We start from the raw sequence: 27796 nt of genomic DNA on the forward strand, positions 1-27796 counted from the left end.
GTACTAGAAGCTGGCCAGCACTCCGGGGAGGAGGGAAACTAGTAGCCAATAGACGCTCTCCGCGAACACCCTCCGCGAACACCCTCCTTAGCCACAGATCCTCGGGGTTTTAACATAGTCCTGGAGACGTAATGATATAAACAAATAGTCACACACGCGGGCCGGCTGTGTTGTTGTTTTCACCTGTTTTCTAAAGCTTGTTGGTTCGAATCGAAGCTCCTCCCGGCCCATTCAGTAGCTTTTCATTTTTTTAAAACTAGCTTGTCTCCTCCCTCGCTGTTTGAAATTGGCGCTCTCCCCCTCCCATTCCTGAAAAATGAAAAATCTCGTAATGGCGGAATTGATAAAGCGAGCGAGTAAACTTGTTAAACTAGTAACTTGCTACCTAGCTCTTCACTTGTCACTGTGGGAGATGTAAACTTCAGCGGGAGAAAAATATAATATGGCAAAGCAAGACTGTTAACCGGCGACACTTCTCCGTAGGTACGTTTGGCTTAGCTATTAGCCTTTATGCACGGTTTGTCCTTGGGGGCATCCATAGTCCACCAGCTTTGCTGTGGTTTGCTGACAAATGTGTTGCGGTTTCTGTCACAGTCTAGTGGTCGGAAAATCGCTTAGTGCAGCTTTAAGCTTGGAAGCATTGTTTAGCTTCTGGGCAGATGAGAACCTTCACATTGAAATGTTGGTGTCACTGATAAAGTATTTAATAGATCATTTGATTTTGCACCTTGAAAAATAAAAAGTATACCCATGGTTAAAAACTAAAGTATATCCCACAGTGATGTAGTGGTATAATCCAGCTATGGTTCAGAACTGGAATACACTACAAACAACACATAAATCATGGTTTACCATGGACCTTAATATTGTAGTGAGGCAGCAGGGGATGCTGTCTCCCTGCAATGGGCAAACTAATTAGAGACTGATTGCCTACACCTGTGACTGATGACAAGTGGGGTGAGAGACGCTGAGAACGGACAAAAATAGAAGTAAAAAAAATAGAAGAAAAAAAAAGACAGTCGGGGGCTGCAGGTGTGGCTGGGGAGAGTTCTGTGGGTTCTGTGTAACTTGGTACTCTCTTGAGAGGGGAGGTGGTCCTTTGCAGCTGTTTGGGGCTGCCGGCGATGAAGACAGCTAGGTAGGATGAAGGCTGCGGGGGGGAGTCAGCTATTGCTCCTGAGCTGGATACAGATGCTTGGTTTCTTTGTAACTTGTGATTTGATCATCACAGGCTTGAAGTAGGATTGCAGTAATGCTTGTAGAGCAATGTGCTGTGTGTTAGTTGCTGTGGGCTGTTCCTAATCGTGTGGCTGTGGTTAAGCTAGCTGATTTTATATTTAGCTCTTTGGCAGTAGGTGTCCATAACTTTTGTGGGGAAACCATTCTGCTCTCAAGCCCTACAACTCATCCTGCCCTCCTGGTAGCTAAAATCCTCATGGTGCTCCCCCTACTTTTATGAGTTGTATATTTCAATAAAGTGGACTTTTTGTATTTATTTCTGTTTCCTGTGGAATTATTCAAAGCCTCTGACACTGGACCATACCGGTACATCCAGCAAGGGTTATTACAATATACCAAAGTATCAGCCATATAACCAAACTATAAACTCCAACCATTTAGTGTTATCTAAAAGCAGATAGATAATACTTTCTATCATTTTATATTAATAGTGTGCGTCCTCTTCTGTATTTCTTATGTAATAACAAAACAGTCATGAGTCATATGAATAGAAATTATATTGGAGCTCATCAACAATACAGACTTTCAATTGATTGTCCACAGAGGTAGCAACAGCAATAATAACTGAGAAAGTTGGAATGTCAACAGAAAACAGAATAAAAATATCACAGAACAGAGAACACATCCATCTGCCACCTTAGGTTCAGCGCTCAGACTGCTTTATTTTGTGAGTATACCGGGAGCAGAGTTACTTGGAGGACTCTTATTTTGGAAGTATACCGGAAGTTTGCAGCTAAGGTTATTCTAACTTAACAGCTAACTTAGCTGGTGTATCAGTATAGAAACTTTGAGATGTTTACAACCGGTCTTCAGCCAGTCTACTTCCAGTTTACCAACCGTTTACGAGAGTTTACAACCAGTCTTCTTCCAGTTTATAACCAGTCTATATCCAGTCTACTTCCAGTCTTCTTCCAGGTAGTGTTCAGCAGAGTTCAGGTGCAGCTCTGTCCTCAGTGTGTAGCATAGAGAATGTTGCTGATGCAGTAACATTATGACACAATAATACAGGAGATCAGATCAAATGGAACTGTATTGATCCCTGTGGGGAAACTGGGTCAGTGCAGCAGCAAATAGTAATAACCAGAATACATGAACATAAACAGAATATCAAATAAACCACAACAATTTAAAGAATCTGAGCAATAGTGGGGTTATATGAAAATATGCTGTTCAATTCCAACATGGACTTTACAGAGAATGAGCCTACCTAAATCCAACTAATCGACAATCACCAAACAAAATGACGTACAGTATGCAACAAAATAAAACACAAGGAAGTAAACCAAAGCACAGGACCCAAAGTAACATGTTGTAAAGACAGAACAGAGTTGTAAAGACAGAACAGGTGTACCTATCCTACCTAGCTGAGCCTAGCCTACCAGCAGCAGAACTCTCATCACATCCCATTTCTCATCACATCTACCAGTTGATGAGAGAAATGAACCAGGATTCAGTTGATTAATCCTGTTTCTACTTTCACTATCTACCAACTGAACAGCTGTTGTTGCCATTAGCTACTACTACTACTGTTACTGGTACTGCTACATCTACTGCTACTACTAGTAGACCTGCTACTTGTACTACTACTACTACTTCTCTTATTATTACTACTGCTACTATTACTACTCTTAATACTACTACTACTGCTACTACTACTCAGATCCATCAGTGTATGGGTCCCTTGGCCCCTAATATGAAGCCCTCTAGGAAACTTGGTGTTATCTTTGACCCAGACATTAAGTTTGAGTGGCATGTTAATAAACTGGTTCAGTCCTGTTTCCTCCAACTTAGAAACATTGCCAAAATTAGAAGAATTTTGCCAGCCAAGAATCTGGAGTGCATCATTCATGCTTTTATTTTATCAAGACTAGACTACTGCAATGCCCTGTTCAATTGCTTCAGCCATGCTGGTGCGACTTGGCTACAGCTAGTGCAGAATGCAACCGCCAGGCACTGAAATGTTTTTATTGAAAAATAAAACCAAAAAAAGCGTCACAAACTAAAAAACTAACTGAATCTAACAAGCTTGCTCATTTTTTGACCATGCACTCACAATCTTTTTTTTTTTGTTCAAAGTTTTTTTTTTTTTCAATGAGTTTTCTTGTCATTCTTTGGTGTCAAAGGGAGGGGCTTTCAGTGGAGGAGTGTGATTTGTATCTAATCTGCATATTTTGGAAAGGATGCTGGCTACCGGAAACTGACCAGAAGAAGAATGCTACATTCTTTCTTTAATTTTAAACCCCATCAGTTGGAGCTCATTATGTTAAAACAAACAGAAACATAGCATAGGGATGTTTACGACTACTCATCAGTTCATCATGAATATTTATAATTGAAACCAAAAGGAATATAGAAAAGAAGCCATTTTTCAGAAGGCGACCATGAGATAGGATCACGCACAGCTATATTGTCTGGACTATAGGTTTCACCAGCCAAGCAAAGACGCCAACAGACCGCATCAGCATTACAGCTGAAGTCTACAGCAAATGTAATAACCTAATGTAGGTTAAAAACGCCTTACTTCAAAACTTCATCTTTGGAATAAAAACATATTATTTTCACTTTTCTGGAGGATGATATAGGGATGACATGGCAAGTAACTGAGTGGAAAACACAATTTAGCATGTCAAGGTCAATAGGAGAAACCAGGAAATACCAAGCTGTTTAAACAGTAATGTATTGGCCTAGGTAGATTTTATTTTACTCTTGTTTATCAGTTACAGAATGTTATAGTCTTTGTTCACAGAGATCTACCAGTTGAAACACTGGGCCAGTGACTTGGCTTTGTGTGGCTGTGTGGTGTGCTTATGTATAAATAAGTGGTGGTGTAAAACTGTTGTGGTGAGAGAGACTATTTGTAATCAGGATATCGAACTGCTATCTGTTTCGCTTAGACCCTTCTATCTGCCTCGAGAGTTCCCCCAGCTGTTCGTAACTGTTGTTTACATTCATCCCAAAGCTAATATGGACTTGGCCACAGAGACTATTACTGAAGTTGTACAACGCTTGCAGTCTATTGCCCCAGATGCACCCAACTTGATTATGGGAGATTTTAATCAGTGTACATTAAAAAGGGCCTCAGGTAACTTCTACCAGTATGTCACCTGTCCGACGAGGCACTCCAAGGTCCTTGACTTGTGCTACGGCTCCATTAAGGGGGCATATAAGTCTGTTTCCAAAGCACCTTTAGGCACTTCGGATCACAATGCTGTCCTAAAGAGGGGCAAAACCGAGCGTAGGATGGTTCCCGTCTGGACAGAGGATTCCATTGCAACTCTTCAGGGTTGTTTCGACTGTACCGATTGGGATGTCTTCAAAAACTCCTGCAGTGATCTAGATGAACTGACCGACACTGTCACTAGTTATATGACGTTCTGTGAAGAGTCAGTTATCTCATGTAAATTGTGTACAGTGTTTCCAAACAATAAACCTTGGATTACAAAGTCAGTTAAATGTGTTCTGAATCAGAAAAAGATCTGCTTTTACCGAGGTGATTCCGCTCAGACAGCAGTGGCAGCTAGAGGTGTGAAAAGGGAAATTAGGAAAGCTAAGCTGAGATATAAAGACGAAGTAGAGAATGAACTAAGCAAAGGAAACTCACGTTCTGCATGGGAGGGTATTATGTCAATGGTGGGGATGGAGAAAAAAGGGAAGAAAGCTATAATATCTGATAAAGCTGATGGGCTGCTGGCTGAAGATCTGAATCACTTTTATTCACGTTTTGATGTGCATGATTTTAAAGATGAACACCTTGCTTTTAGAAGTAATGCTGGAGCCTCTAATAGTAGTACTGTTATTGATGAGGAGGAAGTGCTGAAATCTCTCTTGCAGACTAAGGAGAGGAAAAGTCCTGGCCCTGACGGCATTGGTGGCAGGCTACTAAAAAACTGTGCCAGGCAACTATGTGGCATCCTGTCTTTTATATTTCAGCTGTCACTCCAGCAGAGGAGGGTCCCAAAAATGTGGAAGGACTCTATTGTAGTTCCAGTTGCCAAAGTTAAGGCTCCTAAATCATTAAATGACTATCGCCCTGTGGCCCTTACTTCCCTGACTATGAAGGCCTTCGAGAGGATTGTCAGGAATGAGATCCTTGAAATGACTGAAGGCAAACTCGATCCCTTACAGTTTGCTTACAGAGCTAAGAGGGCGGTAGAGGATGCCACCATTACCCTCCTTAACTTAGTATTAAAACACCTGGAAGGCACTAAGACCCATGCTAGGTTGCTTTTTATTGACTTCTCTTCTGCCTTTAATTGTATTCAACCCCATATTCTTGCACAAAGGCTCATATGTAATTTTGATTTTGATTTTAATATTGTTGGCTGGCTTGTGGACTTCTTAACTGACCGTTCTCAGAGGGTGAGAGTAAATGGGGTCCTCTCTGGTGCTCTTAAATCTTCTACTGGTTCACCACAAGGGTGTGTCCTCTCATCCCTGCTATTTGTGTTGTACACCAATGACTGTGTGAGCCACCATGAGTCCAGATATGTTATTAAATTTGCAGATGATTCTGTTGTACTGAGCCTTCTAAAGGATGGTGAGACCTGCCATGGCCCAATTGTTAATGAGTTTGCACACTGGTGTAACAAATCTTTTCTTAAACTCAATATGTCTAAGACCAAAGAAATGTTCATTGATTTTCGCAGGGGAGTTGCTGCCCCCCCACCTACCCTTATTAATGGTGAGCAGGTAGAGGTGGTAAAGCAGTATAAATACCTGGGGACAATTTTAGATGATGATTTATGCTTTGAGCCTAATGTGAAGGCAATTGTAAATAAAGTTTCGTTACACATTTTTTGAGGATTCAGCACCCACTGTTACGGCCTGGTGTGGTGAGGACCCAAGTGCAAACACAGAGACAAGGGGCTGGAGCACAGTTCAAAAAACAGTTTAATTACTGGATTGGTAGCTGGTAGCTGGAAGCTGGAGCGAGGGCCTGGGCAGGCAATCGGAAACCCTGGAGCTGAGGATAGGCCCGCAGCTGGGCCAAGGCAGGACAGGGAAGGAGCAGAGGTAAGCCAGGCAGAGCGGGCTCCCAAGAGCGGGGAGCCGAACTGATCCGACGAGGGAAGCAGGCGAGGCAGGAAGGCTGGAGTCTGGCTGGCAGGCTGAATGGTAGCCGAGTGGAAAAACCAAGTGTATGATCCGGCGGCGAGTGGATGGCAAACTGGGGATAAATACTGTGGGCTGATAGGAAGCAGGTGAGCAGACGAGCAGCCCGGTGATGAGCTGATTACAGGCAGGTGTGGAGGGAAGGAGCAGAGAAGGGAGGAAAGACCAAGGGCATCCAGTGGCTGGCAGGAGGATGGCAGGACTGGGGAGCGAAAGCGGCGGTGACCAGGACCCAGGGGCAGACAGGGGCAGACCATGGCAGACACAAGGGCTAGGGCTAAGAGGGCAGACACTAGAGCTGAAAGGGGCAGATCATGGCAGACAGGGGCAGACCATGACACCCACATAAATAACTGAGGGTTGAGCGCATTTTTTGGTAAATTGTAAATAAAGGTCATCAACGTTTATTCTTTTTAAGGAAGCTCTGTAATTTTAATGTGGAGAAGTCTCTTATGAAAATGTTCAATTCATCCTGCATTGAGTCTATTCTTACATTTGCTCTCATCTGCTGGTTCGGTAATCTAAATTAGAGAGAAAAGAACCTGTTAAGAGGAATTGTGAAGTTGTGCTCTAAAATCACTGGCACTGACCTCAATGATCTTAGTTATATCCATCAGAAGAGAGTTACTAAGAAAGCTCAGGATATTCTTCAGGAGCCCCTGCACCCTCTTTTCTCTGAGTTTTCCCTTCTTCCCTCTGGGCGTAGGTTCAGGCTCCCTAAAGGTAGCAGTAACAGATTCCAGTGCTCTTTTATCCCTGAGGCAATCCGCAGATTGAATGTGTAGGCTATGTGCAGTTAGGTGTGCGGAACAAGGGCCTGTTCCCTACTTATGCATACTGGGGGTAGGATGTAGGCCTACAGTTTTCTTGTCAGCATAAATTGATATTGTGTCATATTGTCTGTGTTTTTGTGATATGTGATTATGTTTCTTTGATATTGTTGATGTATTGTAACTGCTTGCTGTGAACCGAATTGCCCCATTGGGGACAATAAAGATTTCTACTACTACTACTACTACTACTACTACTACAGGTCTCATTTTTTTAAACTAATAAATGGAAAGGGTGCTGATTTATAATGCTGTCTCCCTGGTATTTGTCAGATCTGCCACAGTACTATAATGTGAGACTTGTAAAGACTTTATCATATGTTATTTTATGTTTTTTTTAAAGATTATTTTTGGACAGTTGCAGTAGAGAGAGACAGGAAAGACAGGGCAGAGAGAGGGGATGACATGCAGCAAAGGGCTTGGGCCGAATTCAAACACATCCCGCTGCTTAGGACTAGCCTTAATGGTCCACTGGTTGAGCCACCGGGGCGCCCCCGAGCATAAGTTAATTTTAACAGGATGTGAACTCTAACCCATTGAACAGCAAAGGTCATAGATTGTATGCAATCCTACAGCGGCCATGGCATCTAGGGTGACCCATCCACCCACCCCCACTCCCCATTACCTTCACCTCCTCCACTCTTCCCCCATGCTCCCCACTTCCCACTGACCCCCTCCCGCCCTTTTCCAAAGACTCCCAGAATACATCCACACATTTTTTTTTCTTTCCCTTTTTCTCTTCTCTGTCTTGTTTGTTTTCTTTTTGGTTTGTTGCCCCCCGCACCCTCCTTTACTCTACCCTACTCGCCTTTCATAACCTGACAGGTCAGTTATGTTGTCTTGATGTCCTAATGTCTTTGTTACTTTGTCAAATGTCAATTTGACCCCATTCAATGTTTAACATCTCTAAAAACAAGATTAACATTATTTTTTCAGATTGATACTTCATGACTTTTCCTAACTTCATGGGGGAAGTTGGTAAACTTAAAAAAATAATATTTGTGGTGATTTTTATACAGTTAGCAATGAAAGGTGAACTGTGTAATTTATGTAGTCAAAAAATGGCAAATCTCAATTTACAGTTTTTCTCAATCGCTTGGATGCATTTCCCGAAACATAACTTCATTCTCAGAACAGTGACTCAAAACCCCACAACATTAACGCAGTTGGCCATGGCACAATTTCAACTCTCAGTGTGTTCACATAAAATGCAAATGCTAAAGCACATTTTGCCAAACTCTAAACACACTGTTATTGCGTAGACGCAATTCTCATTTGACTATGACATGCCAGTCAAAACACATTGTACTTTTGTCAGTCGGCTATGTACATTTCACACTTGTGTTGACTAAAATTACTAATTACTAACTAAAATTTTGAATAATGTTCACAACCTATAGCTACAACCTGAATATGAGATCTGAGCAGCATACAGTAAGATATGAAATGTTGATCAAATATTGTTTGATTATTGTCAAATATTATTTTTCATTTACATTATTTGAATTTTCTAACTTCATAAAACTATATAGAATTTTCTCATTACTTTAGTGTAATAGAAAACATTGTATAGATCTCAGACAAATACTTTCAAATAATTTCATTTTTAAATTATTTTGTAGCCCAACAATTATTACATAGACCAGTGTGCAGATTGTATAGTTGCATTTTGTTGCTTAATTATTTGGTTGTTTTTGTGCAAAATTAAGTTTTTTAGTCAATATCTGAGTGTTGTGGATTTGTAGAAATTACGCTTTTATTCTGAAAAAATCGGACCAGTTCTGCCTGGCGGAACACAAGCAAGTGATGGTTAGTTTAGGAGTCTGGCCAGCGCAAGTACGACTTCCAGTTTGAGCGTCCAGCCTTCAAAATAAAATCGCATAAAATCGTTTACAGTAAACGTAAAAATACAGCTTTAAACTATTTTTTATTTTAATCATCAAACCCAATAAGAGAGATTGAGAGCCAGATTAATATTTGATGTCATTAACAAATACCATGATATGGACCATTTGTTTTAGCTACAATAGGTACTGTTGGCATATATGGCACCGCACAACCGTTATGCTAAATTGGACTGCATAGGTAACTTTTCATTGTTACTAAACAAAGTCTATAGCAAAATACTACACACCTGTAAAAATAAAAAGCTGTTCTGAACCACTGGCTGTAAAGATGACGCAATTGCCGCGCGACGGATTTGTTGTGGTTAACATGACAGCGAAAAAGCTGCAGTGATCCGGCTCTGCACGTCCTTTATTTCTTTCACAGACCACTTTAAAATGAAATAGACTCTATATCTCGAACACACACATGCCGCTGACTCTGTGACTCACCGTTTCTGCTAAATATTTGTAATTTTCTCCGAACCGGAAGACCTGAAGGAGCTCAAAGTTAGGAGGTGACATCTGGCTATTAAACACCTGACTTCATTGAATGAGGTTTAGCAAAAATTAGCATCTGTTTTGGCTCGATCCCTTTACAAAATTAAAAACACGCCCAACATTCAATTGCACTTTGGAAACATATTCATATAAAACTGCAGGTTAACGGTAAGTAAGAATCTGCAATACCTATATAGAAAATGCAATAGGCCGACAACCCGTTTTATTTTGTTGTCGCTTATGTGTTCTTGTTAGCTAGCGTTTAGCTTATGGCTAACTAGCTAATATGCGAGCATGGCTAGCCGAACGGACACATTTGCGGCATTTCTAGCTATTTAAAATGATCGTCAATGCTAGTGAAACAGTTTTGTGTTAACTGCTAACACAAAGTTAGTCATGAATGTGAATTTAATTTAGCCTTCAGTGCTCAAACTAAAGCGGTGATGCTAACTAGCCACACGCTGTTGTGTGCAACAAGCTAGCCTTGGCTATGACTATTTCCTGCAGCGGAGACAATGTTTTTGATAACAGAAAATTTGTTTTCATCAGTGATTATTGTCGCATTGGCTAACGCCTCATCAAATCAGCAACGATTGTCGATAAATACTCGCACTATTCTTCTTGTAGTGCGTCCTTGCAGTCCCTATCTGATACAGCAATGCCAGTGAATACACTCAGCCTAGCTAGCCAGCTAAGCTACATAACACGAAGAGCAACTCGCCGTCCAGTTGCACATGGCAACAAGAATACTGACCATGATCACCTTTTCTGTGTCTACATCTGGAGCAGCAGGGTTGACATGGCGCTAGAACATCTATCTATTCTGGATGGGGACCGTCGCTCGTTAATTGTCTTGTTCTTGTGTTCACTTTAATAAAGGCAAGAGCAAGGGCTTTCATTGCTCTACATTATAATAACAATATGCTGTAGTGAAATGAAGAACACTCCGTTGTTGTACTTCCAGCGTGAACCACACAGAAGTACCAGGTCCCCATTATCACTCACCATTATTTATTTCTAGACAAAATGCTGCCATTGCCCATCAGTTGTGCCCATTGCAACAGTAGTACTAGCTATAGATTCAGTAAGGTTTAACTCATTTGATGCTGTTAGATTACCAGCTTGAATGTATTCCTGTGTATCAACAATGGGTAGCGCTTGGCACTAACACTGCCAGAGTTTGGGGTTCTCTTTCCACTGGCTCACCCATACCATAAATGAATGCACTCATGTTGACATTACATGCTTGGACAAGCGTTTAATTGCTCCTCACCTGACCTTTTCTTTCGTTAAGTGATGTCCTGTAAACTGTGCTGGTTGTTTGTAGGCGACGAGCTGGCGCAGGTCGTGGGGTGTCCGTGGATAATGCGAGACAGCGGCGGTAGCCTGGCCCAGAACCGCTGGCAGGGAGACCTGGGCCTGACCGCTGTGGGGCAGGAAGACGCCGGAGGAGGTGGGCTTTCTTCTCCTGACCACTGATGACTTTACATAACGGGCAGAGTTGTTTTATCATGACTGATGCTGAAGGTGCTGGTGTGACGAGGCTGGTCATACCTTGTGCACCAGGGATGCATTCATACCAAGCATGTTTGTAGTAGAGCTGAACAATTAATCGTAAAAAAAAATCAGAATCGCAATATGAACTTCTGCAATTTCCAAATCGCAGAGGCTGCAATTAATTGCTTAAGAGAGAGTGGCATCTTCTAAACAGATTTCTAAACAGAGCTCCAGGTAATCCTTGGTCCATGAATCAAGTACAATATTGGTGAAAACCTTTCATCATACCCAAACTCAGTAAATCCTGCACACTGACATCTAATATATTATTTTTACAAAATATTTTCTTTAAACAATTTTCAAGTTCTAAGAAATGTATGAGAAGTATAACTTGTGATGATATGAATTGCAGTTTAAATTGCAATTGCAATATTCTGTGAAATAACCGCAATAAGATTTTTTTGTCAATATCGTTCAGCCCTAGTGTGTAGCAGTTTATTTGGACTTGGGAGCAAAAAGTTACACTTTCAGTCGCTAACATTTTGTGCTAACATTTAGTATGTTCAAAAAAGAAAATCTGGCGGGTGTCCGTGTTTCTTTCATAGTCTTAACCAAGTTTTCATAGTTTTAATTGAGTTGGACCACTTCAACGCACAGACGTATACACGACCTACAAGCTGGGAACAAGGAAAAAGAAAGGAACCAATGGAGAAATCAATATTCACGATTTGGAATGTTGAATCTGGTTTCCATGGCAAAAGACAATATGATAAATAATTTTTGCCAACAACTTCCTATTTTTTGCCATCATGCCAGTTGATACTGATCAAAATTTTGTCCACTGTAGAGCCACATACCTCTGTTTGCGATTTTCCGATTATCCATGGACTGAAACTTAGCGGTATTAGATATGTTAGTTTAGCTAGCAAGTTAGCAAGTAAAAAGTTCAAGTACTCTGACGGCGAGTTCATGTCATATTGAATTTACTGTAAATATGACCTGCTGATTGGGGTAAAATCGGTCACGTCTTAGTGGTAATTACCAGTTGGGGGGGAAGTTTTTGCAGGCTTGGATGTCTCCCACTTGGCATCAAGAATTGCAGAAGTGCATCAACACAAGCGGTAAACATGGCAGGGAATCCACCGATGTCGGCAATGTAGAAAAATGAAAATGGTCAGTTATGTTCACACTAATACAATCAATCGAACTTGCGAAAAGCGAGCAGTATCTACTGCAGTTTGTTTATGGATGATTTTAAATTCATAAATTCAAATGATTTTGGATGTGGGCATTCCAAAGAGAAAAACACGTGGAAAAACTTGATGTGATCACGTCAGAATACCGGCAGCCAGCAACGTAAACAAAGAAATGTCTGAGCAATGCTAAAAAAGTATCAAATGGATTATTATAACTGAAATGTTGTGTGATAATTATTCAATCTGAAACGATTAGTCAGTTGACAGAAAATGAATCAATTTAGAATTTTGCTAATTAATTGTTTGAGTCATTTATCCAGTAAAAATCCCAAACATTTACTGGTTACAGCTTCACAAATGCTAATATTTGCTTTCTTTTCTCCATTTCATCACCTTTTGAGTTCGGTTGTTTGAGTTTTGATTGGCCCCTTTGGATTGTATTGGAGAGCATTACTCCCTGCAAACTGAGAGGTACTGAGAGGTAGCTCTACATTAAAGTAATTGACGAAAGTCTGATCAGAATCAATTGGCATGATGGCAAAACCTAGGAAAATTAGGCCCAGGTTGAAAATAACGGAATTATCCTTTTATTCCTGATCATTCACAAAGGACACACCTCAATGTAACCAGACACTTAACAGCCAGAGGTTTGAGAAATGATCATTGGCGCCGAATTATGGTGGTATTTCATTCATGAATCAAGTCAAACTAGATATTGAATGTCATGAAATAATACACTTTTTGTATTATAAATTGTATTATTTTATGAACATAATCAAATTAAAGTTCATTAAAAATATTAAAATAAAAACTTTTCTCAGTGGATCAAGTTGGTGCATTTTATTGTTTCATTCTTTTATTGTTTCATTCTGATGAATAACTAAATAATTTATAGAGGGATTTGTAATAAATAAATAAATAAAAATAGAAGCAACAGGTTAAATTTAGTGGCCATATTTACAAGTTAACTTGAAAAAAATGTTTTGCATACAGGCAATGTGTAATTTTGAGAAAATTTTGTGCTTGGTATACTTGATGCAGCTGGTAAAAATGTATACATTTCTATTTGTAGTTGTTTTTGATGATTGTTTTATATATGAAACAACAGTATTAATAAAAGCAAAATATACCATCTCAAAATTGACCAATCCAGCCAAAATCACAATTTTCACCTGTGGTTCCTTGTCTTAAGAGTCAGTGTCCCACAAAGGAGCTGCTCTTTCACAACTAGGTACAGTTGTTTATTATACTGATGACTGATCTATTAAGACCTGTTTTTAGTCTGACATTTTAATCCTCGAATGTGTCTATCTGTTTTATCTAATCTTGTGTTTCTCAACCTTGTGCCATCAAAGCAAGTCTGCAGGGTTTTATTCCAACCAAACACTACAAGCAGCTGATTTCACTTTTTAGCTCCTCCCGTCAGGTTGAAGGTGTGTTAATTAGTGAAATGTGCTGCTGCAGTGTTTGGTTGGAATGAAAACCTGACTCTTGGGTCACGACGGCACATGGTTTGACACCACTGATCTGCTCCATCTGCCAGTTAATGTATACATCGCATGTTTGTGTCTAGGTGGGATCCCTGGGGACCACCTCATAGACCCAGCGTCAGGCCACAGCGTGCCCAGCCCCATGCACCTCAAACTGGGGCAGAAAGAGAAGGTCTGGACGGGCGAGTATGTGGACGACGAGGAGGAGGACGGAATGGGCGGGATCGAAGCGATAGGCGACGAGGAGGCAGAGAACAATCTGGATGGAGAGGGGGAGTTTGAGGGTTGGGATGATGAAGAGGAGGAGGAGGAGGAGGAAGAGGAAGAGGAAGAAGAAGAAGAGGAGGAGGAGGAGGGGGAAGGAGATGAGGCGGAGGTGGAGTGGGAGGTCCCTGACTTTCCATCCCAGTCCAGCCAGCACCCCCACCTACAACAACACCAACACCTTGGACCACAGCAGAAGGAAGAAGGCGACGAAGGCGACATCAACATGGACGATACTGACTCCCGGGCCGAAGCGGGGGACTCGCCTAGATCCAGATTCCTGGTGGCGTCCCGGTTCAGCGGGGTCAGGGCCCTCTGGAGGCTCAGGCGCTGGCAACGGTTGCGGTCCCACGGCAGCCTTCGGTTCCGGCTCACCCAGCACTGGAAGAGCTGGCGCCAGCGGGCCCAATGGGTGGGCACTCTAGGGCACCGGTGGGCCAGGAGAGGGCAGAGGTACAATCTGTACAGCAAGCAGAGGAGGATCAAGAGGTACCGGCGATCACCGTACACTGACGAAGAAGAGGACGAGGAGGACGAGGACGAGCGGTTCACCGAGTCTGAGAGAGGTGGGGGAGATGTGGGGACGTACATTACATTTCCATGTAGTTCTATAACAAGGGGTAGGCGACGTGAACAGAATAGAATATTTAGATGTCACAACAGGGTTGGACGAATACATTGGGAATTGGTGATGGGCTTAATCCATCGCCACTGGAATTTCCCATTCCAATTTTTGCCGTACTTGTACTGCCTTCCTCCCTGTATTTACAGTTATACTTTGTGAAGCTACAACGAACTCAAATTCCCCCTGGAATATGAAACAGAAATGGCAGATAGGAAACTCATACTACGCACAATGTCTGCACATTTTTCTTATTGGGAGGGAAAGTGTCATGTTACACCATTCAAAGAAAAAAACTAATTGTTCATTTTGCCATAGGGGGACTTTAATATGGGGGATTTTTAATAATTAGTAACAGCTTGAACTTTGATCTATCAGACATTTTGCGACACTAAGGCACATCAGCTATGAATGAGATGAAACAGAATTTTCATGTGTAGGCCTACTTGTACAAAAGAATTCCATTTTTACATTTTGTTATACCAACCTTACATTTTCTTATACCAACCGAAACCGTTGTCGGGGCGGGCCGCCCCTCCAAGGCAATGGTAGGGGAAACACTGAGTGATGCATCTGATAAGATTTTGGTCAGAATTGATCGGTATTATGGAAAAAGATGGGGAAACTAGAGTCCAGCTTGAACATGGCCAGAGTTCTGCTTTAACAGAACAGCTTCAACTCACGCAGGGTTCTACCTCCATCACATTTCACAGTCTGGCATCTCATAGTCTGCACAGGATAACAGTTGTGTTTGCCCCTGCAGATGAGCATATGAACGGTTGCTCTGCAGACAGTCAGGAGGAGAGGAGGAGGAGGGAAGTGGAGGACAAACCAGTGGAGCTCGCCCTCACTGAAGAACACATGAGCTGTGTGACTGGTATGGATAACAAACTTGGTTGTGTGGTTGTTACTTCTCCCAACTATGGATCACAAGATGTGTGTGTCGTCATGTATATCTAATTGTTCCACTTTGAATCCATCTCTTCCCCACTCCTTTCTTTATTTTCCATTCTTTGAGTAATAGCCTGGAGCAATATGTTAATGTGTGACTAAATATACTTTTCAGTTGAGCTCCATAAATATTTGTATAATGACACAATAACTGACAGACAGTATATCATATTAGATTGAAGGATGTAATGAAAGTTTGTGACATGATATGCATTGTTGGTGTCCCGGCAAAATATTGTGATATATTAGAGTTGTCACGGTGGTGCCATTTTGAGACCGGTGTCGTTTCCCTCCTCAACACCGGCCATACCGGTTATACTGCCTGTCGCCACTAGAGGGTCTAAGCGCTAGCAAAGTCAGCGTCACTACGATGAAAGTGAAACTTAAAATTCCTCTCCAAGGGAATTCCTCTGTTAACGGCATTCGTAAACGGTAACACTTTTTAATCAGAGATTTATAACACTGCTCAACACTCAGAGAGTTAATGTGAGTGCAGTGCAGATTCTGGCATATTGCCCTTCTTTAGGCTACCATTGGATTGTACTGGACACATTACTGTCACTAGGTAAGGACAAATAATTAATCCTATTCATCCTAATCTGTCATATTGGTGATCAAATATTAGTGATCAGTATGTTGTTAGTATGTCCATTTATCATTTAGTAGCCTAACTTGAACATGGAAGCTCTGAATATGTGCTTTTATTTTACAAAATACAAAATAACGGTATTCCCGGTGTGGGGCTAATAACACCGGTGTGGTTATTTCTTCTGAATTACATCACATCCATTTTCTTGGCTAATAACGATAATTATTAGCGATATTAGATACCACGGAAAAATATTGCGATATTCAATATTATCGAATATCGAAAACACTTGGATTATGCTGCATGAGCTGTTTGGAGTAATTTTAGGGTTATTTTTTGCCCCTGTTGCCCTCATTTTAAAGGGTCAATAAGTATGATTTTTACTATCCCATAGCACAAAATGACCATAATATATCTGCGGGGGTTGATCAATACCAATGACTCATCGATTACTTAATCAGATGTGTGGGAATTCAAAAATATCGTTGGCATTTCCAATTGAAAGCACAGGCACCTGTGTTTGCCTATAGGCCTATTAATCTATATGTTTTGGGGATTTTTTTTTTTTTTTTTGGTGTACATTTGAACGCCCCTTTAAGACTTTTAAGGACCTGCAGACACTCTGTATATGCTCTGCTCATCTGGTCTCATTTGTGTGCCGATTAACACGTTTTGCAGTTATAAAGTTGGCCTTTTTTAACACTGAATAGTGATCTCCAGGAATATATACTGAGTACTGTAACCTAATGAACAGCTCGTCGTGAAGCTGTGAAGTTGTTTGTATCTTCTTATTCTTCTGTATTTATTACATTATGTTGTCCTGTTGTCTCCAGGTATTTTGGAAGAGTCTTTACAGCAGTATGGCAGTTTGATCCCAATCCATGTAGATGATATAGTGGAGAAGCTTCAGGACATCTTCAACGAGAGCTTCTCACAGCCACACAGGTTGGACACACACACACACACACAATACAGTACACAATATTTGGTTGACTGTCCTTTTTGACTCGGATTGGACCGATAAAATGGTTTGCCGATATATTGTGCTGATATTGACATTTTAGGAAAAAATGGAATATGGTCCAGTCAGTGTCGTCCACATCCGATATGATGCAGCTTGATTGATTACATATTTATTGTAGAATTGATCAATACTACAATACCAAAACTGGTTGTCTGTGTCATATTGAATATCATTATAAAATATCAGCTATTGGCAGCTTCAATCCGTATCAATCAATATCGCCCTTAACAAACCCATATCAGTTGAACACTAACTGATACATACTATAGGCTGGTTTCGCGGACAGGGATTAAGTCTAGTCCTAGACTAAGGACTTTTTCAATGGATATCTCCATTGAATTTTGTCTTTAGTCTAGGCCTAGCCTTAAAGGTCCCATATTCTACACTTTCCACTGTTTTATTTTGTGTCTTGAGGTCCATTCAAAGCTGTTTGTGTGATGTCATGTACCAAAAACACTCTCAATCCATTTTTACACCTCTCTGAGCCTTACCAAGAACAGGCTGTTTCTGTCGCTGTGTCTTTAAGGCTCATTAATATTAACGACCCCTCTGTTCTGATTGGCTAACCGTTTCAAGAGCGAAACGTGAGACACCACAGACACGGAAGCTGCAGACAGCAAGAGGCAGGGAAAACTCAATGGTAATAAACAATGACAACCGCTTTGAAAAAAACACTATGTTAAACTATTATTTCTTACAAAAATGATAATGAGCGAACCTTTGTGACGCCACAAAGTTACGGCAGTTCAAAAAGCTCGTTTAGAGGCTTGCTTTTCTAATACGGATTGTGTGGATTTAGTTGGCAACCGTGCGTTTTGATACTTTCACAATGTTTAGATAGCACATCCAACTCCTGTATAATCAAAGAGGCAAGGGGAATCATGTTTTACACGATATGGGACCTTTAATCCCTGTCCACGAAACCAGCCTATAGTGTGTATCATGGTGTTTTTATTTAATCCTGTTCCCAGAGTGAGGATAAGGCTATAGGTTGAAGCCCAGTGGTACGGTGGCATCAGTTCTCTTCAACACCATGTAGGGTTCCCTTCAAATGAGCATCAGTAAAACACTGGCTGCTCTTCCAGGTATAATGTAAATGCTACCCATCTGCTCTGGCACGCTCATAACACATTCCTTTTTATGAGCCGTCGCTTCTAATTTTAGACCAAGTGAAAACGCTTTTAACACTTGCCACATGTTCTGCTCAGATATTGGGAGCTAAAAAAATCTGCCTTCTTAAAGCTAATAGATGCATTTGAATTATAGCAGCTCAAAGGATGACCCTTCCCTGTGTATCCCCAAGGAATGACCCAATAGACAGACATTATAAATCAATGAAAGAATGACCCAAAAAAACTAGGCTAGATTAGACACCTTTATTTAATCAGGTAGTGTTCCTGATATCAATATCCCTTTTTCAAGAGAGACCTGACAACAAACAACATTCATAAACATGATACAGTTCAGTCAAACAGTCATGTACATGCATTATACAAAGCAATCACAAGCATACTAGTAAATGTGAAATATCATTGCTTTAAAATCATTGAGGGAGACAAGAAATTCAAATTTCAAGCTTTACAGCCTGTTCCATTCATAAGGTGCCCGGTTTATGCTTGGAGTATGGCAAAGAAAACGGCACCAGTTATTTATTCAGTCACTGATTTCAGATTTTTCATCTCAAGTGGCACTACCTTGCTTAATTCTAAAAGTAAATAACTGATAAATTGGTCCGTCTCTTTAATTTGTTCCCCCTTAGGAAAGCCGTGGTGCAGCACCTAATTCAGTCCTTCCAACGTTCGTCGGGAACGGCCCTGGTGCGAACGTTCAGAGTCAACTACAAACGCCACGTGCTGACCATGGACGACCTGAGCACTCTGTATGGACAGAACTGGCTCAATGACCAGGTATAACTGTACTGACTCTCTGTTAAGTGTTCATTCAAGAACCCAACAAATACAGACTCTGTACAATGTCTACTGCCCATCCTTTATATTTACATTTAAGATGTTTAACTTATGCTCTTATCCAGAGTGTCCACATCAGTAAAATAAGCTTCAATCCCTAGATCACTAAAAAAGTTGCAAGCAACCAAAATTAATAATGTTCCTGTGACCATAGAACGATCATGTAAAAGCGAGTGATAGGAAAAGAAATGGAATAGCAGTTAGTGTTTTTTTTTCTTTCATCCAGCTATAATAAAGGTGCTGGAGAAATACATTCCATGGAAAAAGAAAGACTTCCTCATGCTAGGATCAGTGCAATTTTCAGCTTTTTTTGCCGAGTCGTTGGTCTTAGACAACATTCGTCAGAGCATAGCCAGTGCTAACAAATGCAGAAATGAATGGCCATTATTTTGACATGCTACTTTTCATTAGATGGCAGAGGTGCTCGTTGTGGACAAAGGTATTAATTATAACCCTTCTAGTCCAGAAGAAACTAAACAGTATAATTCCCACCATATCTAATCACTACATCATCATTAAAAGGATGGTATTCATTCATTTTGAACACGCATCTTTGCATTTGGCATCTTTGTTGATAGTATTTGTCTTGTTCAGGTCATGAACATGTATGGTGACCTGGTCATGGACTCTGTACCCGAAAAGGTAAGGAAATAAGAAAAATGCCCATGGCCCGCTAATAATCCTCCCTAACAAGATCAACATATCGTCCATTGCAGCTGTCTGGTGAAAACCTTGTAGCTCCAAAAGATGATGGCTGGTTGCCAGGCCGGCAACCAGCCATCATCTTTTGGTTGTTGAAATTGACAATATGGTTGCCATATTTTAATGGATTATATTTGGGTTCTATGTAATTATACCCCATATTTCAATAATGAAACGGTGACATTGAACATATTAAACATATTTATTACATAAACATAACCCAAATTTCTTTTGGGTTGTATTCAGCCTGTTTCTTTAACAGTTTGTATTTAACTGGCCTTTGTCTGGCCTTGGCCAGGTTGCCCTTGCAAATGAGATTGCCTGATCTCAATAGGACTCGGTTAAATAAAATAAAAGACTGTTAAATAAAAGGTCAAATAATATATTTAAATAATATTTGCTTGCAAAGCAATTTTGCGAAATCACAGTATTATATTACCATATTTTATTATATTTATAAGCCCCTTTGCCCCCGTGGGACTGACACTACACTGCGTGGGTACCAGTTCCAAGGCGTTACATTAAGAAATTTGCTGAAAAGATTGTTGCGGCACTTCATGTAGGCAAGGTTTCCAGACTGAATTTTGCCAATCTGATAAGCTTTCTGAAATCCTTGAACCCTGTGAAAATATTTGCGATGAAGTAAAAAATCTCACCTTTGTGTGGCTTCTCCCAATGAAAACAAGTGTGGGAAGCCACACAAAGGTGAAATTTTATACTTTATTGCAAATATTTTCACACAATATGTTTTACTCGTGTAACAGAAAAGGGTTCAAGGATTTCAGCTTGTCAGATTGGCAAATTTCTGTCTGGAAACTTTCGAAAGTTTATCGAAAGATTCGATAAACACAGTTTTTTGATTGGAAGTACACACAGTGTAGTGCCAGTCCCAACGGGGCTAACTAATGACTAACTAGCTAAAGTTCAAGTGTTACTTAATTGCACATGAACACAATGTAGCCCTAGCCAACAGTAACCTTTTTGTCTTTCAGTGACGATTTATTTTCTTTTTACACAGAGAAAGTGGTTGCCAACAGGGGCAACCAGAGAGCATGAAATGGTTGACAGTGGCCCAATTGTTACTGTCAAGCCCTGATTGAGGACCTTTGATAGGGCGAAATGTCATAACATCTTTCCCACCCATAGAGGAATATGTAGTCTTTCAGTCCAAGTAAAATACATACATACATATCCATAAAATGATCACTTAGATCAATATTTATATTCCTTGATGGCAACAAGTAGTTTTTTTTTCCCCGTATGCCAGAATCTTAGTTTTCCCTGTTCTCTTCTTCAGGTTCACTTTTTCAACAGCTTCTTTTATGATAAGCTAAGGACAAAAGGCTACGAAGGAGTCAAACGGTGGACGAAAAATGTAAGTTGATGTCAGATCGTCAGATTCCCCCTCACCCTCCTCACTCTTTCAGTCAGTTTTTCAGTCAGGCTATTGAGAGGATTTTCAAGTTAAAGCTGCACTCGGCAAGATGTTCATATAAAAATCCAGCTGTCTTATCAGCCTATATCACAGTGGGGCTGCAACAGAGAAGACTGCTCCACCCCACTAAATGAAACGCCGTAGATTCACCCTGTCTGCCCAAATTAAATTCCGGTGTCACTGGTGGCAAATTTTCTGCACACAGGAAGTGACGAATTGAAACTCCAGTGAAATCCGCTAGCAACTGCTCCATCCTGAGAAAGCTGGACTCACCAACTTTAGATCTTTTGCCACTCTCGTCCTTTTGATATCCTTTGATGTAAAACATCACAGACTGGCCGGGGCTGTGGTTAGACATTACGTCACAGGATTTCTAGGTATTGAAGTGCTGCGATTTGGAGTTGACAACGTGCAAAATTGCCTAGTGCAGCTTTAAACTTCAAGTTTCAACTTTATTTATTCAGATCGGCAGATCACCGCGAGTATTAAAAACATTACCTACAAACGTAAGACTGACAAGTACAACAATGAAACTGTCACCAATGCAAGTTGTTGATGCAGAGTTTCAGGCAAGCATCGTAAGTCCAACATTTAGATGGCAAGCAAGGCAAAATTTGGCCTCGCTTTACTCACATGAGTTTGATTAATTGACTTAAAAAAATGAGCAGTGAAATGAATGGGATGGCATGCAACAGCTTTGATGCCACCACTTGACACAATAAAAAACAGCAGGGAGACAGATCAGCCATTATGATTAGTGATTTTGGGCGACATCTTTCTACAGTCCTGCCATTATGAATAGTGGTTTTGGTGGTTTTTCATACTTCTTCCTTCCGTCCGCCCTCCCTTCACCCAATGTCTCTGTCTCTCCTTCCCTCCGTCAGGTGGACATCTTCCAGAAAGATCTGTTGTTGATCCCCATCCACCTGGAGGTCCACTGGTCACTGGTCAGCGTCGACATCCCTCGCCGAGCCATCACCTATTTCGACTCCCAGCGGACCCTCAACAGACGCTGCCCAAAGGTAAGGTAACCTGGAATGATCTAATGAGACATTTTGACCAGATTCCACACACATATGCATGAATATGTTTCATTATTAAAGGGCTACACTGACTTTTTGGGAGTTTGGCCCATTGGTCGCCTTACACAATATGCCATGAAAGGATTGGACCCAAAATCATCTCTGTCTCCGATGGTTAGCTCTGTCTACTGCGCATGCTAACGCATACAGTATGTTAAAGCTGGGGTCGGCCACTTTGGAGAAAGGAGCAAGAATTTGAAAGTATACAACATAAAAATAACTGGCTTCCTTACACAATGCACACATGTCTGTGTGCATGTGATTGACAGGCAGGAGAGGGATGCCTCCTTACAGAGAGCTCTCCTGATTGGTTGTTAATATTCAGGTGGCGTGGAGTGGCCGAGTACAGCCACGGAGACCAGAGTTTTTCTCAGAGCATTTGATTTATTGATGGCTCTCGGGATGTAAAAAGAATTTAAACAAATATTACCAAAATGGTTCTAAAACAAATTGCCTAGCCCAGCTTTAAGTGTTCATAGGCAATTAGTATTATCCCAAAAGTGACAAAATGAGAACTTGTAGCAGCTGTAAGGCTGAATGGTTAGTTAATTTTAGTGATGCGTCTAAACCTCCGACGCTTGTTTAAGGGATTGGTAAAACAGACATAAAATTTGACAAAAAAGAATGCACTTTCAATGTCAGAAGATCCCTTTTCCCACAAGACTTAGGTGTAACTGCCTTTGACAGCCTCTCCAAAATGGCTTTTGAAATAAACATGTGACATATCAACTTTTGTCATAATTATATTCCCAACTATTCAGCAGAGGTAAGGCAGGTATTGGCTACTAACAGCATTTAGTTCCAGGAAGTAAAAACAAAACCACAGGAGTGGTTGAAAAACCATATGGGGTTTTTAAAGCTGATATAAACACAATTAAATGTAAACCAACATTTTTAAATTGAAGAGACCGATATTTCAATCTTGAATATGTTTACATTTGACCATTTTCATGCTATAAAGTATTCAGTTTTTCCCATATTTTTTTTTATTCTTGTCAGGGTGGAACAGCCTCTGAAACCGCATTTAGACCTTGGGACACAAAAACTCTCCATTGAATCCCATTATAATAACCCTAACAAGCAGTCGGCCGGTATTTAGCAGGTTTTGTTTCAGCTCTGTCGTCCTTTTCATTTGATGTTAATTTGGTTTCTTCTTTTCAGCACATTTTCAAGTACCTGCAAGCGGAGGCCATCAAAAAAGACCAGCGAGACTTTTTGACGGGATGGAAAGGCTTTTTCAAAATGGTGAGACACTTTGTATCGATGTCTAACTTTGACGCAGCTTCAGCTCATTTATTTCACGCTCACAGATGACAAAAAATTAGAATTTGAAGAAAAACAAATATGTGAACAATACAGTGACATCTGTTGGAAGATTGTTGAAAAATGTCTTACTGTGATTGTGTATGTTATGTAATGTGTATTGCTAATGTATTGCGGACGGTGTGTGTGTGTGTGTGTGTGTGTGTGTGTGTGTGTGTTGCAGAATGTGGGTCGTCAGAACAATGACAGTGACTGTGGGGCTTTTGTACTACAGGTGAGTGTCTCATGTCTTACCCCGCGTTCACACTGCAATCAGCTTGGTTGATGTGTCGCTCTATTCTGACCGATTGTGGGCGGGGCCAGAGGCTCTGATTGCATCTACACTGCCTGTCAAAAGTTTGGGGACACCTCATTGAATGTACTGTTTTTCATTCTCTTAAAGCCATTTTGATCGAAAGGCTTATGCTTAAATGCTTGAAATGTGTTTCTTAGACAAATACAAATAGTGAAGTTGATGCCTATATATGAATTTCTTTCCAAAGCCTTTGCCTTTCCATCAAGGCAAAGGGTGGCTACTTTAAAGAATCTAAAATATAAGATCATTTTGTTTTGTTTAACACTTTTTTGGTCACTGCATAATTCCATTTGTGTTATTTCATAGTTTTGATGTCTTTACTATTATTCTAAAATGTGGAAAATAGTAAAAATAAAGAAAAATGTGGTGTGTCCAAACTTTTGACCGGCAGTTTATGTTGTGATTTGTAGCTACAAAGTTTTGAAAAGTCAAATCTGCTTCGGTATTGCCTTTCATAACATTGCATCGTATTGATGAGTTAACCTCACTAGCTAGTAAGCGCTGGTTAGGTAGCAATAATCCATCAAGCCCAACAGTGAATGCAGCTATTCTCCAAACGTCGTTTTTGAGATGTTGATTCCTGTAGTTTTTCCAAATAAAAGTTGTAGAGAACTGGGAAGCAAACAAAATCACATTGGTAGGGAATCAAGAAAGCGTAGACATATGATTCACAGTTGTCAACCAATGATCTCAAATTTCAGCCGTGGCCAACTTTTCTCAGCCGACAAGCTTGTTGATCGTACACACCTCGGCTGTTTTCCCTGGTCGCTGAGCTCTATAGGAAATTAATGGACTTTCACTAACTTGTTGATCGCAGAGTTGCTCGCAGTGTGAACGCAAATGTATCACAAACAAAGCTGATGTCAGTGCAGGTGAATAACTTCTTTCTTTTCTCCCTCTTCATTTACCCTCCACCAATCCTCCAGTACTGTAAGTGTCTGGCACTGGGGCAGCCGTTCGGGTTCGGCCAGCAGGATATGCCCCGGCTGAGGAGGCAGATGTACAAAGAACTGTGTCACTGCAAGCTCACCCTGTGACCCCCCCCCCCCACCACCACCACCCCCAACCACCCACCACCCCCACTGCCCCCCTCCCCGCTGGGCCGCCCCCCTGCCGTCCAACAGGAAGGCGCAGAGCAGGGTGGAGTTACCTGTCGAAGCTGATCTGATCTGGGGTCGGGATTTAAGCGAATCGACCCACTAACGGTTGCGGTGAGGATGGGTGGGTGGGGGGAATGGCTGATTCCTAGTCAGATCTGAAGGGCAACTTCACCTCGAGGCAACAGCCTTCAGCGGACGGAGGGACGTGGATATAAAGAGTGAAGGACAAGGGGAGCAAAATGATTGACTGGAAAAAAGAGGAACTTTTCAAAAATAACTTCTTCTTTTTTTTTCCTCTGATAACAACATCCAGAGACATTACGACTTCTTCTACTGCTACTCCCCCCCCCCCCACAGGCGATTTCATTGTTTAGCCTTGTTTTTTGCCTCTTTCTCTTCCTTCCCTCTCTCTCCCCTGTGACGGCTCTGGTTTTATTTCCATGTCCATGGTTATTCCTTTGTGGTTGACAGAGGCCAAGACTAGCTTCCATTTTGGGAATGTGCTAATCTTCCATGTTGTTGTAGTCCACTTGCCTCCATCAGTCTGAACTGCTTAAATGTGAGCATGAAGAAGGTAATCGAGTAAGATATCTGTAGTATCCGCTTCAGATGGTAGACGAAAGCAAAGTTAGATGACCAACCTGTCTACTACTTTCACTGCAGCTGCCTGAACCGTGAGTAAATGAGGTGTGTGTGTGAGAGGGGGTGCGGGGGGGATGACACAAGGATGTGAACCGGTCTGCATAAGCTTGTGGTTAAGTAGTTCCACTGTATTTTTATCCCGCTACCGTTCTCATCCACCAAATCCTTATGCTGCATTCCAATCGAGTCGAAAGTCGGAATTTCACAGCCGGTAGCTTGGAAAAACCAGGGGAGAAACACAGCCGCCCACGCTATTTAATTTGCCCAGCGTAAAATACCGTTCCCCATGTAACGGCTAATGCTACGACAACGATATTTGGCAATGTTAGTAGTGTAAAATACTGTTCCCCATTTAACAGCTACTTCAACGATATTTGGCAACGTTAGCTAGTAGAGTAAAATACTGTTCCCCATGTAACAGCTAATGCTACTTCAATGATATTTGGCAACGTTAGATAGTAGATGTGATGCTGAAAAAGGAACTCAAGTGTATTTTGAGGATTATAAACATGCTAGAAGTAATGCTGTATAGTGTTTACTACTTGGAATTCTGACTTGAAGGGCCATTCCAGTGCGTTTTTTCCAAGTAAGATGTCAGAATTTCCGACTCTCCGACACCTATGGAGCGCAGCATATATCAGACTCCTGTGACATCAACATCCCCTCCTTTACTCTTCCCAGCCACACCAATTCATCAGCTTCATTTGGGAGTCTGGACCGGCCTCTCTACGGATTACCGCCCCAAACACAAGACGGAACGACGAATTGGCCCGAAGAAGCGGTTATTCAATCTTCACATTGCGTTCATGTTTCTCTCTCTCCGTCTGTTTTTATCTCTTTGTCAGTAAATGTGTTGCTATGCTTATCGTTTAAAAAAAAAAAAAAAAAAAAAAAAAAAGTGTTAAAAGGAGGACAACAAATTTGTTTCATATTTTTGGAGTAAATAAGTACAAAAAAAGATTCTCCGGTTGGTATTTCTTTGAAAGTTTGAGCCACATTTTGGTCAGGACCACGACGGCTACAGAACCGATACAGTATGTTCGCAGTGGTGTTACCCTCCTCTACTCTTCTTTTTGTAACTAAAGACAACTTTGTTGATAGCTCTGTGTTATATTTTTTGTTTTTATTGTTTGTTTTTTTTTCAAGCAGGAGTTGATGCAACATAATTGACTGTTTTATATATCTTCTACAACGCATTATGGTTGCTAAGAATAAACATACATGGCAAAGACGTGAGCGTGTTTCTCTTTGACAGGGCTTTCTGCATGGGCGTCAGTTGGGTACGGTACCTTATCTGTTGTAGTTTTTATTTACCGATACACAGGATTTGATGTTGCAATCCTTTGTCCCATTTTTTAGTTCAGTTTATTTGATTACATTTCACATGACAAACGTGCAATACATTGTGAAGGGGGACACAAAGTCACAGACTTATTTCCATTGTGGTCCTTTATGTTTCAGACAGTGGCAAGATGTCAGCAGAATGGTCCTTGATGGCTACCAACAGACAAAGGCACATACAATCACTATGGAGATTAATTAAATCACAATTAAGATACAGAATCAAATGAAAACTATACTAATTTATAACATCAACCAAATATCTCGTCAGTCATCAGTCAGAAATGTAGCCATCAGCAGGTTTTGAAATTTTGGTGGTAAATGACATAAGATGCTTGTTTGTTTTAAAGGTCATAACTAGGATTTAGATTTCAAATCAGCAACAATGATGCCATTAAATGCAACTATACAATATACTATCCTCTTATGTATCAACAATGCTTCTGTCAGGATATGAGAGATATGATTTAGTTAATTCACATCCCTGGCCTTCTCTCTTTCTCAGGCATTATTTCTAGGGAAACGATGTGAATAGGTTTTGAGCCTCTCAGTTGTATGGCAGTAAAATAGAGCCGTTTCACTGCCTGTGTAAATTGCTGTCTTATCATGTAAACGTTGATTTGAGGATGACTGTTATGTTTTATTCATGTGTATATTTTGACTTGTTTGTATGCTGTTGCCATCTTGCCACTGCCACTTTTTACCATCAAG

General features: G+C 40.9%; 1 protein-coding gene across 2 annotated transcripts; it reads left to right on the forward strand.

Moving 5' to 3' along the window:
* The first annotated feature begins 9403 nt into the window (after positions 1–9403).
* On the forward strand, positions 9404–26969 carry senp3b (SUMO specific peptidase 3b). Of its 2 annotated transcripts, XM_071900505.2 has the most exons (12): positions 9404–9733; positions 10893–11018; positions 13832–14578; positions 15398–15511; positions 17008–17119; positions 18958–19105; positions 19760–19807; positions 21165–21242; positions 22187–22324; positions 23546–23629; positions 23871–23921; positions 24929–26969. In XM_071900505.2, exons 2-12 carry the CDS (start codon positions 10931–10933, stop codon positions 25037–25039), a joined length of 1719 nt encoding a protein of 572 aa, XP_071756606.2. In that variant the 5' UTR covers positions 9404–9733; positions 10893–10930; the 3' UTR covers positions 25040–26969. The 2 variants fall into 2 exon arrangements, with proteins under 2 accessions (XP_071756606.2, XP_071756608.2); XM_071900507.2 differs by lacking the exon at positions 19760–19807.
* The last annotated feature ends 827 nt before the right edge of the window (positions 26970–27796 follow it).

This window comes from Centroberyx gerrardi, chromosome 23 (assembly GCF_048128805.1).
Source record: "Centroberyx gerrardi isolate f3 chromosome 23, fCenGer3.hap1.cur.20231027, whole genome shotgun sequence".
NCBI lineage: Eukaryota > Metazoa > Chordata > Actinopteri > Beryciformes > Berycidae > Centroberyx > Centroberyx gerrardi.

Excerpts from the sequence above, each read along its gene's own strand:
- senp3b (XM_071900505.2), top strand. The coding sequence starts at position 10,931 with ATGCGAGACAGCGGCGGTAGCCTGGCCCAGAACCGCTGGCAGGGAGAC. Across the intron at positions 15,512-17,007 it reads ACACATGAGCTGTGTGACTG|GTATTTTGGAAGAGTCTTTA; the intron begins GTATGGATAACA and ends TGTTGTCTCCAG. Across the intron at positions 23,922-24,928 it reads GTGGGGCTTTTGTACTACAG|TACTGTAAGTGTCTGGCACT; the intron begins GTGAGTGTCTCA and ends CCAATCCTCCAG.